Here is a 12,191-nt window from a genome sequence, read left to right on the forward strand (position 1 = left end):
CCAGGCTGACCTTTGACACCTTCCTACCTAAGCTGCAGGAAATCCCCAGGCTGATGAGGATAGGATAGGATAGGATAGGATAGGATAGGATAGGATAGGATAGGATAGGATAGGATAGGATAGGATAGGATAGGATAGGATAGGATAGGATAGGATAGGATGGGATAGGATAGGATAGGATAGGATATGAAAGGGAAAGGAAAAAGAAAGGAAAGGAAAGGGAGGGGAGGGGAGGGGAGGGGAGGGGAGGGGAGGGGAGGGGAGGGGAGGGGAGGGAAGGGAAGGGAAGGGAAGGGAAGGGAAGGGAAGGGAAGGGAAGGGAAGGGAAGGGAAGGGAAGGGAAGGGAAGGGAAGGGAAGGGAAGGGAAGGGAAGGGAAGGGAAGGGAAGGGAAGGGAAGGGAAGGGAAGGGAAGGGAAGGGAAGGGAAGGGAAGGGAAGGGAAGGGAAGGGAAGGGAAGGGAAGGGAAGGGAAGGGAAGGGAAGGGAAGGGAAGGGAAGGGAAGGGAAGGGAAGGGAAGGGAAGGGAAAGGAAAGGAAAGGAAAGGAAAGGAAAGGAAAGGAAAGGAAAGGAAAGGAAAGGAAAGGAAAGGAAAGGAAAGGAAAGGAAAGGAAAGGAAAGGAAAGGAAAGGAAAGGAAAGGAAAGGAAAGGAAAGGAAAGGAAAGGAAAGGAAAGGAAAGGAAAGGAAAGGAAAGGAAAGGAAAGGAAAGGAAAGGAAAGGAAAGGAAAGGAAAGGGAAAAGAAAAGGAAAGAAAAGAAAAGAGAAAAAAAAGATAATAAAATAAAATAAAATATAAAATAAAATAGAAAATAAAAGAAAAAAGAGGAAGGAAAGAGGAAAGGAGAAAGGAAAGGAAAGAAAAAGGAAAAGGAAGAAAAGAAAAAGGAAAAGGAAAGGGAAAAGGAAAGGGAAAAAGAAGAGGAAAAGGGAAAAGAAGAGCAGGTTGGAAAAGACCTCTGAAATCATCAAGTCCAACCTATCACCCAACACCATCTAATCAACTAAACCAAGCACCCCATCCAGTCTCTTCCTAAACACCTCCAGGGATGGGGACTCCACCACCTCCCTGGGCAGCCCATTCCACTGGGCAGTGAAGCCACAGAACAAATCAGTGTTTTACCTGGGTGAGACCATATTTTCCACCTGCATGGAACCAGCAGCTCCCAGCTGAAGCAGCAAACCAGCATGTAAAATTCAGCCAGTCCCATTCTTGGTAGCTGCTGGCTCTCTTTATGGAGCTCCAAACGGGGCTAACAAGCAGGAGAACACAAGCCCCAGCTCTGCAAGTAGGCTTTCCCCACCAATAATAAAACTGTTTACATTTTCTATCCCCTCTTCCCTTCCTGCTCTCAAGCCTTTGATTCCATATAAACCATCTAATAGTCAAATCTTATTCCCTCTGCAGTCTGTGTAGTCTTGTGTCTGAGATATTCAGAACACACACCTTGCCTCTCCCACCAGCAGAGATCCTCTGCATCCTAATCTGGGGGTTTGCTGCAAATTCAGATGCCTTCCAAGGCCAAGGACAGCCTACCTGGGCTAAAAAGGCATTGTGAGCTTATATCAGTGTAGGGCATGTTTAATTATTGCTCTTCTTTTGTAAAGCAAAAACACATCCCTAAACAAACAAAGCCATCAGATTGCTCCCCCTAAACAGCTGAACATCAGCAGTGAGTGAGCTGTTCCTCCAATATCCCTTCATGAGGGTTGTTAAAATTCACTTGCTGGCCCTGAAATCCTCAAATCCAAACTCTGCTTCAATGCAGCACTGAGATACCTCTCTAAAGGAAGTTCCCAGCCTCTTAAAAGAACCCCAAAACAAACACAGCATAAAATATTTCATCAAAGAAATACTCAGAATCAGGGAATGGAATGGAATGGAATGGAATGGAATGGAATGGAATGGAATGGAATAGAATAGAATAGAATAGAATAGAATAGAATAGAATAGAATAGAATAGAATAGAATAGAATAGAATAGAACAGAAAGTAGAAGTAGAATAGAATAGAATAGAATAGAATAGAATAGAATAGAATAGAATAGAATAGAATAGACCAGACCAGACCAGGTTGGAAGAGACCTTCAAGATCATCAAGTCCAACCTATCACCCAACACCATCTAATCAACTAAACCATGGCACCAAGCACCCCATCCAGTCTCTTCCTAAACACCTCCAGGGATGGTGACTCCACCACCTCCCTGGGTAGCACATTCCAATGGCCAATCACTCTCTCTGTGTAGAATTTCTTCCTAACATCCAGTCTGAACCTCCCCTGGCACAGTTTGAGACTGTGACCAACCCCCACCTGGCTACAACTTCCCTTCAGATAGAGAGAATCACCAAGGTTGGAGGAGACCATCAAGTCCAACCTGTCACCACAGACTTCATGACTAAACCATGGCACCAAGTGCCACGTCCAGTCCCCTCTTGAACACCTCCAGGGATGGTGACTCCCACCACAAGCTACCAGGATGCAGCTTGCTCTGTGTCAGTCCAGCATGTGCCACTGTTACTGGAGGGGACTCCATCCTTTGCTGGCATCAGGAAGCCATCTGATAGCTCTTTTCTGTCCCTGACTGCTGCCACAAAAAAGAGAAACATCAGAGAGAAGAAAAAAAAACAGAGGGTTGACAATTCAGTGAGTCCCTTCCCCTGCCCCACATAATGGAATCTGCAAAGCCAAAATAAGGTCAGACACTTGGAAATTGCTGCCACAGAGAACCAGGAGATCATTTGATAGCTGGTTCTAGAAAAGGCTAAAAATAAGCCTGATGGGAGGCAGAAGACACAGAGCCTGAAAATGGATTATTCTCATTTTTGCCTGTAATGTAATTTGCAGCTGTGCCATGTCTAAGGCAGCAGCAAATGTGTATGGGCCAGGGACTGTTCTTTTTGTGGCCTGCACTATCTAGCCTGTAAGGAGGAGGTTTCTCTCTAGTGTTTGTACCCAGCACTTGGGGAAAAACGAAAGGGTAATCAGCACTGCTGCTCAGGAGGAGTTTCCACACCTGATCAAAGGTGTTAAGAGTATTACTTCTTTTTGTTTCTCTTCTTACTCGGTGTTTAATTGTAGGAGAGAAGAAAAAGCTGCTAGAGCTGTTTAAAGTAACCTGATTCTTGTCATGTAAACAAATGGGTGAAGCATTGAGGCTAGAAATAGAATAGAGTATAGAATGAACCAGGTTGGAAAAGACCTTCGAGATCATCGAGTCCAACCTATCACCCAACACCATCTAATCAACTAAGTGCCCCATCTTTAGGCTTGCAGGTCTCTCTGCAGTGCTGAGTGGTGCTTAGTTAAATAGGCAAAGCCTTTTGTCCTGACCAGCTGCATCAGTGCAGCTATTTGCTGCTGTTGTGTCTGCACCAGGGAGACTGAACTCACTGCAGCTGCATCCTGCTGCCTGATCTGCATTGCTGTATCTTTAGCAAAGGCATTCAGCATGCAGGATGCAGAGAGGGGCTGACAGTTGGAGAACTTGGATCTGTCATCCACAGCGTCTTTCTGTACACCTCTGGGGTAACCAGCAAAAAAATCTCTTGCTTCCAGGGATAAAACTAGGGGTGAAATAAAAACAGATTAAAAGAAGAAGTGAAACCCTTTGAGAGGCAAACCATGCTACACCTGCACGGGGTGGGGGTTAGCAGGACGAACCTAGGGGAGTTTGGGTTTTCCCCTCAGCCACACCTGGGAGTGGCCACTGTCAGAGACAGGACTGCAGGATGCCCTGCTGCAGAGCATCCATGGTCCTACAGGTCTGTGCACTGCAGAAGCAGGAGCAGTGCTCAGCAAAGCTCCAGATGCTGACTGCCCAGGAAAGAATTGTGCTACGTGCTGAGTACATTACGGTGATTTATGTGCTCTGGCACCCAAAAGTTGCCACAGCTTGGGGAAAGGACTATTTCCACCCACTCCCCCACCCTTCATAATAAAAATAGCACATTCTGCCCAATTACTGGTGAAGCCATTGCTTCTAATAATGCAGGCATTTTCTTCTGCAGCTCCCTAGGGTGAGGCTTTGATTTTTTCAGGTTATCTGCATCACAAGCCAGGAAAAGGACACAGCCAGACCACAGATGCAATTCTCAGCAGTGCTGAGCTCTTACTTCCAGCGTGTGATGTGCCTGAAATACTCCTGACCTCTGGAAGTTGCCTTCTGGGTGATACCTGCCAAGGCTGCACAGGTATCAGTGGTGAGGTAGGGAATGAAAGTAAGGTCATCAGATTTCTGATCTGTTTCTGCAGGGCTCTGCCATGGCAAGACTGTATGTCTAGGTATCACCTTCCAGAGGATACCAAAGTACAGCTTGGGTCTCACAAATCTTCATTAAGCAGGTAAGAGAAAGTACAGAGTGGGAAATAAAGTAAGACTGCTTTAAGCCTCCATTGCAGTAGTACAGAACAGGAAAGGAACTCCACTCTAGTCAAGTGAAACCAAGCAGGGGAGAGAATTACAATAGAATTAACCAGGTTGGAAAAGACCTTTGAGATCATCAAGTCCAACCTATCATCCAACACCATCTAATCAACTAAACCATGGCACCAAGCACCCCAACCAGTCTCTTCCTAAACACCTCCAGTGATGGTGAATCCATAGTTCAGTGGTTTAAAAAAGAACTTGACTACTGTGTCCAGTTCTGGGCTCCTCAATTTAAGGACACTGAGATACTTGAATGTGTCCAGAGAAGGGCAAGAAGGCTGGGGAGAGGTCTGGAGCACAGCCCTGTGAGGAGAGGCTGAGGGAGCTGGGGTTGCTTAGCCTGGAGAAGAGGAGGCTCAGAGGAGACCTCATTGCTCTCTACAACTACCTGAAGGGAGGTTGTAGCCAGGAGGGGGTTGGTCTCTTCTCCCAGGCAACCAGCACCAGAACAACAGAACAGAACAGAACAGAACAGAACAGAACAGAATAGAATAGAATAGACCAGACCAGGTTGGAAGAGACCTTCAAGATCATCGTGTCCAACCTATCATGCAACCAACCGCCTAATCAACTAACCCATGCAACCAAGCACCCTGTCAAGTCTCCTCCTGGAGGAGGACACAGTCTCAAGCTGTGCCAGGAGAAGTTCAGGCTGGAGATGGGGAGCAAGTTCTTCCCAGAGAGAGTTGTTAGCCATTGGAATGTGCTGCCCAGGGAGGTGGTGGAGTCCCCATCCCTGGAGGTGTTCAAGAGGGGATTGGATGTGGCACTTGGTGCCATGGTTTAGTTGTCAGGAGGTATTAGGTAATAGGTTGGACTTGATGATCTCTGAGATCTTTTCCAACCTGGTCACTTCTGTGATTCCATTTATTACCACTATGGCCTGGGAGCTCTTGCAGAAACCATTCTTAAGCATTTTCTCTCTCGTAGCACTCTGGAAGGGGCAGGATTAAATTGGTGTCATAAAAATGGCACCAAAAGAGATTGGATTATGTTACAGGGGGCTGTACTGTATTGTGTCCTCTGCTAGGCCTGAGTTTACTAAAAGCCTCTTTAAGCTGTCAGCCTTCTGAAGCAGCATGGACACAGTTATAAAAGACTTGTGATTCTCAAAGAGAGAAATAAAGAAAGAGTTGCCCTCTAAAGACTTTTTTTTCTGTTCCTCCTGAGTGTTTCTGTGAAAGCCTTAGTGACTGGAATTCCTGTGCTAAAAAAGCCATCATCAAAATAGGCCAGGGATTGTGGAAAGGATGAGAGCAGTTGTGAAACAAAACAAACAACAAAACCCCCGAGCAAACAGTCCTGCAGCCCTGAAAGCCTGGAAACTGTGTTTTGGAAAGGAAGTGTGGTGGAAACTGGAGGAAGCTTTACAGGAAAACAGAGGTTGCCATCCTGATACCCTGCCCTGCCCTGCCTGGGAGAAGTAATTATCTGTAAGAAAAACCCAGAGACCATGACACACAGGAAGAAACAACCAACTAAATCCTAGCCATAAACCCCTGAACTACTGCTTGACAGAGGCATGGAAATTAGAATAGAATTGGAATGGAATGGAATGGAATGGAATGGAATGGAATGGAATGGAATGGAATAAGGATAGGATAGGATAGGATAGGATAGGATAGGATAGGATAGGATAGGATAGGATAGGATAGGATAGGATAGGATAGGATAGGATAGGAAAGGGATAGGGATAGGGAAGGATAGAATAGAATAGAAATAGAAATAATAGGAATAGGAATAGGAATTAGAATAGAATAGAATAGAATAGAATAGAATAGAATAGAATAGAATAGAATAGACCAGACCAGGTTGGAAAAGACCTTTGAGATCATCAAGTCCAACCTATCATCCAACACCATCTAATCAACTAAACCATGGCACCAAGCACCTCATCCACTCTCTTCCTAAACACCTCCAGGGATGGTGACTCCACCACCTCCCCAGGCAGCACATTCCAATGGCCAATCTCTCATTCTGTGAAGAACTTCTTCCTAACACCCAGCCTGAACCTCCCCTGGTGCAGCCTGAGACTGTGTCCTCTTGTTCTGGTGCTGGTTGCCTGGGAGAAGAGACCAACCCCCTCCTGGCTACAACCTCATTTCAGGTAGCTGTAGACAGCAATAAAGTCTCCCCTGAACCTCCTCTTCTCCAGGCTAAGCACCCCCAGCTCCCTCAGCCTCTCCTCACAGGGCTGTGCTCCAAACCCCTCCCCAGCTTTGTTGCCCTTCTCTGGACACCTTCCAGCAAGTCAACATCTTTCCTAATTAAAGCAGGGAAAGCTTACTATCCACGGGCAGAGCTGCAGAGTCACACTTTTTTGCTGGCCTGTTAGTTCATTAGAGGGGTCTGTGACACCTGCCCTGGGTGCCCTGACCCTCCTGGAGATGAATGGCTTTAATCTCTGGCGTGTGACACCAGCGTCTGCGATCCCTGCAGGTTAATTGATTTCTTCTGGCAAAGCACATTTCCAAGTCCTGTTGTCTGAGCAGCATGACTGACTGCAGAGGAAAAACAAGGCAGCTTGGGAAAAAAACCAAACCCAAAAGAGATTCTCCTGTCCCCAGCAAGCAGGGTGGAAGGGAGGACTGGGCAGGCAGAAGGCTACCCCTGCCAAAGGTGCGCGGTGCCAAGTGCAGATGGCCGGTCAGATAGGTGGGAGCTGGATGTAGCATGGAGTTTTAAACTGCTAATAGCAAAATGCCCTGCTGTCTTTCCTCTCACAGCTAACAGCAAATCCTCCCCCATCAGTTGATGCATATCATAGAATCTTCTGAGGGAGACCACTGAACCTGTCAGCAAGGGCCGATGGACCCAGTCGAGGGCACAGACACCACTGCTCGTGGCAGGGAGAGCTGCCTTATGCCAGCCTTACTGCAGACACTGCCTGACTGCTCAGGAGCCAGATTTGGGTTGGATATCAGGAAGAAGTTCTTCACTATGAGGGTGGTGGAACACTGGAACAGGTTGCCCAGGGAGGCAGTTGAGACCTCTTCACTGGAGATATTTAAGGTGAGGCTCGCGGAGGCCCTGGGCAACTTGATCTAGTGCCATGGTTTAGTCACGAGGTATTGGGTGACAGGTTGGACTTGATGATCTCTGAGGTCTTTTCCAACCTTGTTGATTCTGTGATTCTATGATTCTAGTTGGGGATGTCCCTGCTGACTGCAGGGAGGTTGGACTGGATCACCTTTGGAGGTGTCTTCCTGCCTGGACCATTCTATGATTCTACTGTGTCAGGAACTGGAGTTAAGCTCTGCTCTCCAGGAGCCTGACTTTAGAATGCCAGGGTATTTTGAACGTGGGGATGAGCCCCCATGCTCATTTGAGAGAAATTATTTAGCTAACTATTACTTCTGACAGCTGTTCTCCCTCTGTATCTGCACTGGTTTGCAATGTGAGAGATCCATAGCTGAATAAGGTAAACTTCATAAACAAACCTGAATCAGACAGAGGGGAAAGGGAAGGATGCTCAGAGAGTAAGAGAACCACAAAAGCAGGTCTGAAGCCTGAATATACTTCTTTCAAAAGTGGATTGGGATGTGAACAGAGCACAACAAAACCTGCTCAGGCTAGTCAGCAGCAGACTGAAATAAACACTGAGGAAGCAGAGCTGTGGGAGGTGATATCCCTCCCACGGTAACACCACTGCAAAGCTGGTGCTTTGGTGCATGTTTAAACACACCAGCACTGGCACTCAAGCAGTTAGCAACCAGCCTGTGACCTGCAGTGCCTCCTGAGCAAGCCCTCTTCCACTGGAGCTGTGAGTCCTGCAGGGTATCACAGTGCCTTGCCCAGTATAAAGGTCCAGCTGGGACCAGACATGCTGATAAAAGATGAAAGTGACCCAGAATTCATCAGAGCTTGAGTACTGAAATCCTCCTTCCCCACCTGAGGTGCTGTCATGCCATGCTGGCAACATGGGTGGTGCTGAGGGACACATCTCTCCACCCTAATTCTGGGTAAGGAGTGAGCAGTGTCCCCTCTGAACACAGTGAAGACAAACACTGAAGCTGTCCTAGAAAGGGGGAGGCCTGAACAAAGGCTGCAGGGGGTGGATTTCATCTGCTGCTCTGCAGCCCTGCCCTGCCAAAGAGAACTGAGGGCTCCCTGCAGCAAAAAATCCCCAAACACAACCAACCTTGGGCACCTGGAAGCTTATGTTCATCTTGTCCCCAGGTGAGCACTGCTTACACTTGCAGGTACCTTTGCACAAAGAACTGGGTGGCAGCCAGAGGCCGGTTCCCATCTTCCTGCCTCAACACCAAGCCAGGGAGACCTTCAGAAACACAAGACAGCTTCCACCTCTCCTCCAAACAATCTGCTACAGCATTTACCTCTCTCTTTTTTTTCCCCCCCTCTCAGGAAGTTTTACCATCATCTGATCTCCAATTTCACTCCTTGCAGTTGAAAGCCCTTGTAAGCAGATCACAAAGCAGGGACACATCTGCCATGTCACATCCCCCAAAGCCACACTGAAACTCAGCTGTGCAGGACTTAACCTCCTTATGAGACACGTGATGAGGTCTTGTTGGTTCATTTCATCAGAGTGGGGATGTGTATATCTGAAGGCACCAGGAGGCAGAGAGACTTCCTTTCTCTGGGATCTGTGCTGCATGGTAGCAAAAGGAAGGTGGAACTGCTCTTATAGGGCCACAGCATCATTGGGGGCACCACTTCCACATCTCTTGCCTCCATCTGATATGATAGTGTGAGCCAGAAGGTATCACCCAAACTGTCCATGCACTTATGTCAACATCCAGACACCTTCTCTTCCTTCTAATGGTACCAAGTGAGAGTGACATGCCACAGGGTCCTTCTCCTTAGGCTACAGGCATGCTCTGTCCTCCTTGCCTGCAGCCCTAGGCAGGCTGCTAACACCTGCACTGCTGACATCTGCACATCTTGAAGGTCTCTTCCAACGTGGTCTGGTCCCGTCCTATCCTATCCTATCCTATCCTATCCTATCCTATCCTATCCTATCCTATCCTATCCTATCCTATCCTATCCTATCCTATCCTATCCTATCCTATCCTATCCTATCCTATCCTATCCTATCCTATCCTATTCCATTCCATTCCACTCCATTCCACTCCACTCTCCCACTGCCCATGGCAGGGTGGTTGGACTTAGATGATCTTTAAGGCCCCTTCCAACCCAAACCATTCCAGGGGGAATGGAGCAAATCTAGAAATGGGTAGAGTCAGATTGGATGTTAGAAAGTTCTTCCCCATGAGGGTGGTGAGATGCTGGAACAGGTTTGCCCAGGGAGGTGGTAGAAGCCTCATCCCTGAAGGTTTTGAAAGCCAGGCTGGATGTGGCTCTGAGCAACCTGCTGTAGTGTGAGGAGTCCCTGCCCATGGCAGGGGGTTTGGGACTGGCTGATCCTTGAGGTCCCTTCCAACCCTGACAATTCAATGACTCTATGACTCTATGAAAGGCAAAGGCAACTTAGCACCAGATGAGTCACCTGCTCACATACTCAGCATGACATTATACAGAGATACTCTTATTTTTTGACAATTAGGAGAAAGAGACTAACCCCAGAAGTTTGTATGTCATGTGGAAGCCTCTTCTGAATTACTGTAGTTGCCAACCGTGAGGTGATCCGAATCGGTTTCTTTACTGAAAAACAGCAGCTGCAGTGAGGGACTGGGGAAGAGCATCTGCTACAGCCACCCTTCAGCACCTCTGTCCCCACACACAGCTTTCCTCCTCCCTGCCTCATCCTCCTGTGTGCTGGGAGGTAGTGAGCAGGGAGCTGAGATGGGACGACATCGACTACCAAGCTCTGTAAAGTATCTCTTGCACTTCACCTAGCAGTCCCTGAGCTCCACTGCACAGCAGCCTCTCACCACTGATGGCCTGGGCTGTGGCATGCTCATGTGAGGGGACAAAGGGCCTGTGACCTCAAATACTGTGCTCCCCTCCAGGCCATGTGGACAACAATTGAGATCCACCAGAGCAGGAGCACGTAAAGGATGCCCAGCCAGCATGACCCAAGCCCCTGTGCTCCGTGCAGCCTCATGCACTCTGCTGAGCTGAGCTTGTTAGCCCAACAGCCTTTACCTGGGAGGCCCAAGGCCAGGGAAAGAACAAGCACAAAGTTCAAGAGAGAAAGCAGGCTGTGGTACCTCCCCAGGTTACTCACTGTTCAGCTTTGGCTCGGTCACTGAGGAAGAAGAGGGCTGTGGCCAGGAAGAACATCCCTCCTAGGACGACGACAAAGGGGCAGAGCATGAGCGCGTAGCCCAGGCTGAGGAACTCCCAGACCGGAGACTCCTTTGTGCTTTGCCGGATCAGGTCTGAGATCTAGGAGAGACAGGCAAACAAAGAGTCACTCAGCTGAGAGAGAGACAGGGTAATGGGAGCACGACTGCCCAGCCAGCCACCCACTGAACATGTGCACGAGGTTTAGGATGGAACAGAGTGTTCAGCAGAAGCTGAAATGTCCCTTGCACGCTTCAGCCTTCCACATGCCGCTCTGGAGCCTGGGCAGCTTGTGCTGGCAGCAGCTTGGCAGCTCCTCCTCTGCCTGTCATTCTTCTGGCCTGATCTAGGATTCTTCCCACAGCCCTCTCCACCTTCTGCCTGCCTGCTTCAGTGCCTGCCTGCTTCAGTGCCTGCATCCGTGGGTGTCTTGCCTTGCTGTACTGACCAAGCCTCCTGGGGCTGCTCGGGAGCACTGCTCTGTGAGTCAGGGAGTGATCAATCTTCTGCAGCTGCTATCAAGCCCTGCTTACTCCTACAGCCTGCCTACCTTTCAGCAGAGGGAGGGATTCCATTCCATTTCTGTGTACAAAGAGGGAAGGGGAAAATATTTTTCATGCAATAAAAAACCAACCCCAGAGATCTCATCTGATTCCCAGAGACAGAACTCCACATGGGTGGTTTTTTCTCATCCCTGTGTCTGAGGTATGAGCCTCATCCCCCCTTCTAACCTCCACTTCTACACTCTGAAGTATAATTGTGTGCCACAAGTGCCTCTGTCCCTCAGACTCAGATAGGGTCTGTGCTCACACCAAAGAACCATGCACAGCACCAAGCCCATGTGCTAATACAGCCTGCATCCTCCAACAGCCAAAGAGTGTAATTACCACAGGCTCATAGACTGGGTTGGGTTGGAAGGGACCTCTGAAGGCCACCTAGTCATACCCCCTGCATTCAGCAGGGACAGCTTCAACTACAGCAGGCTGCTCAGAGCCCCTGACCTGGTTCAAGGGAGGAATGATACCAAAGTGAACACAGGCTTGTGCTTCCACAAAGGGGCAGTGAGATGCAGCAGCAGGTTTTTAGTTCATTCTGAGATGCTTTTGGTAAAGCTCAGTTATTTCATAACTGTCTGTAGCTAGAACAGTCACAGTCTAAAATGTACTGTCCAGCAAACATGGAATCAGAGAATCAAACCATTGTCAGGGTTGGAAGGGACCTCAAGGATCAGCCAGTCCCAACCCCCCTGCCATGGGCAGGGACACCTCACACTACAGCAGGTTGCTCACAGCCACATCCAGCCTGGCCTTCAAAACTTCCAGGGATGAGGCTTCTACCACCTCCCTGGGCAGCCTGTGCCAGTGTCTCACCACCCTCATGGGGAACAACTTCTTCCCAACATCCAATCTGCATCTACCCATTTCTAACTTTGCTCCCAGACCTATCACTACCTGACACCTGACAAAGATCCTCCCCAGCTTTCTTTTAGCCCCCTTCAGGTCCTGGAAGGCCACAATAAGGTCTCCTCAGAGCCTTCTCCTCTCCAGACTGAACAG

The 12,191-nt window shown here is 48.5% G+C and overlaps 1 protein-coding gene across 2 annotated transcripts in view; it reads right to left on the bottom strand.

The window, feature by feature from the left end:
• Positions 1 to 12,191, bottom strand: part of SPNS2 (SPNS lysolipid transporter 2, sphingosine-1-phosphate) — a 182,422-nt gene that overhangs the window by 17,537 nt on the left and 152,694 nt on the right. The window contains exons 11-12 of one of the 2 annotated variants that reach the window (XM_068154481.1): positions 10,577 to 10,737; positions 9,968 to 10,050 (exon numbers count right to left, since the gene is read on the bottom strand). In XM_068154481.1, the coding sequence (XP_068010582.1) occupies positions 9,984 to 10,050; positions 10,577 to 10,737 (228 nt within the window). In that variant the 3' untranslated portion in view covers positions 9,968 to 9,983. The remainder of the gene's footprint in view (positions 1 to 9,967; positions 10,051 to 10,576; positions 10,738 to 12,191) is intronic. The other variant, XM_068154482.1, reaches the window with a different exon arrangement.

The sequence above is a fragment of the Melanerpes formicivorus genome, unplaced genomic scaffold, assembly GCF_026170545.1.
Source record: "Melanerpes formicivorus ecotype bairdi unplaced genomic scaffold, bMelFor1.0.p_v2 SCAF_29, whole genome shotgun sequence".
Taxonomy (NCBI): domain Eukaryota; kingdom Metazoa; phylum Chordata; class Aves; order Piciformes; family Picidae; genus Melanerpes; species Melanerpes formicivorus.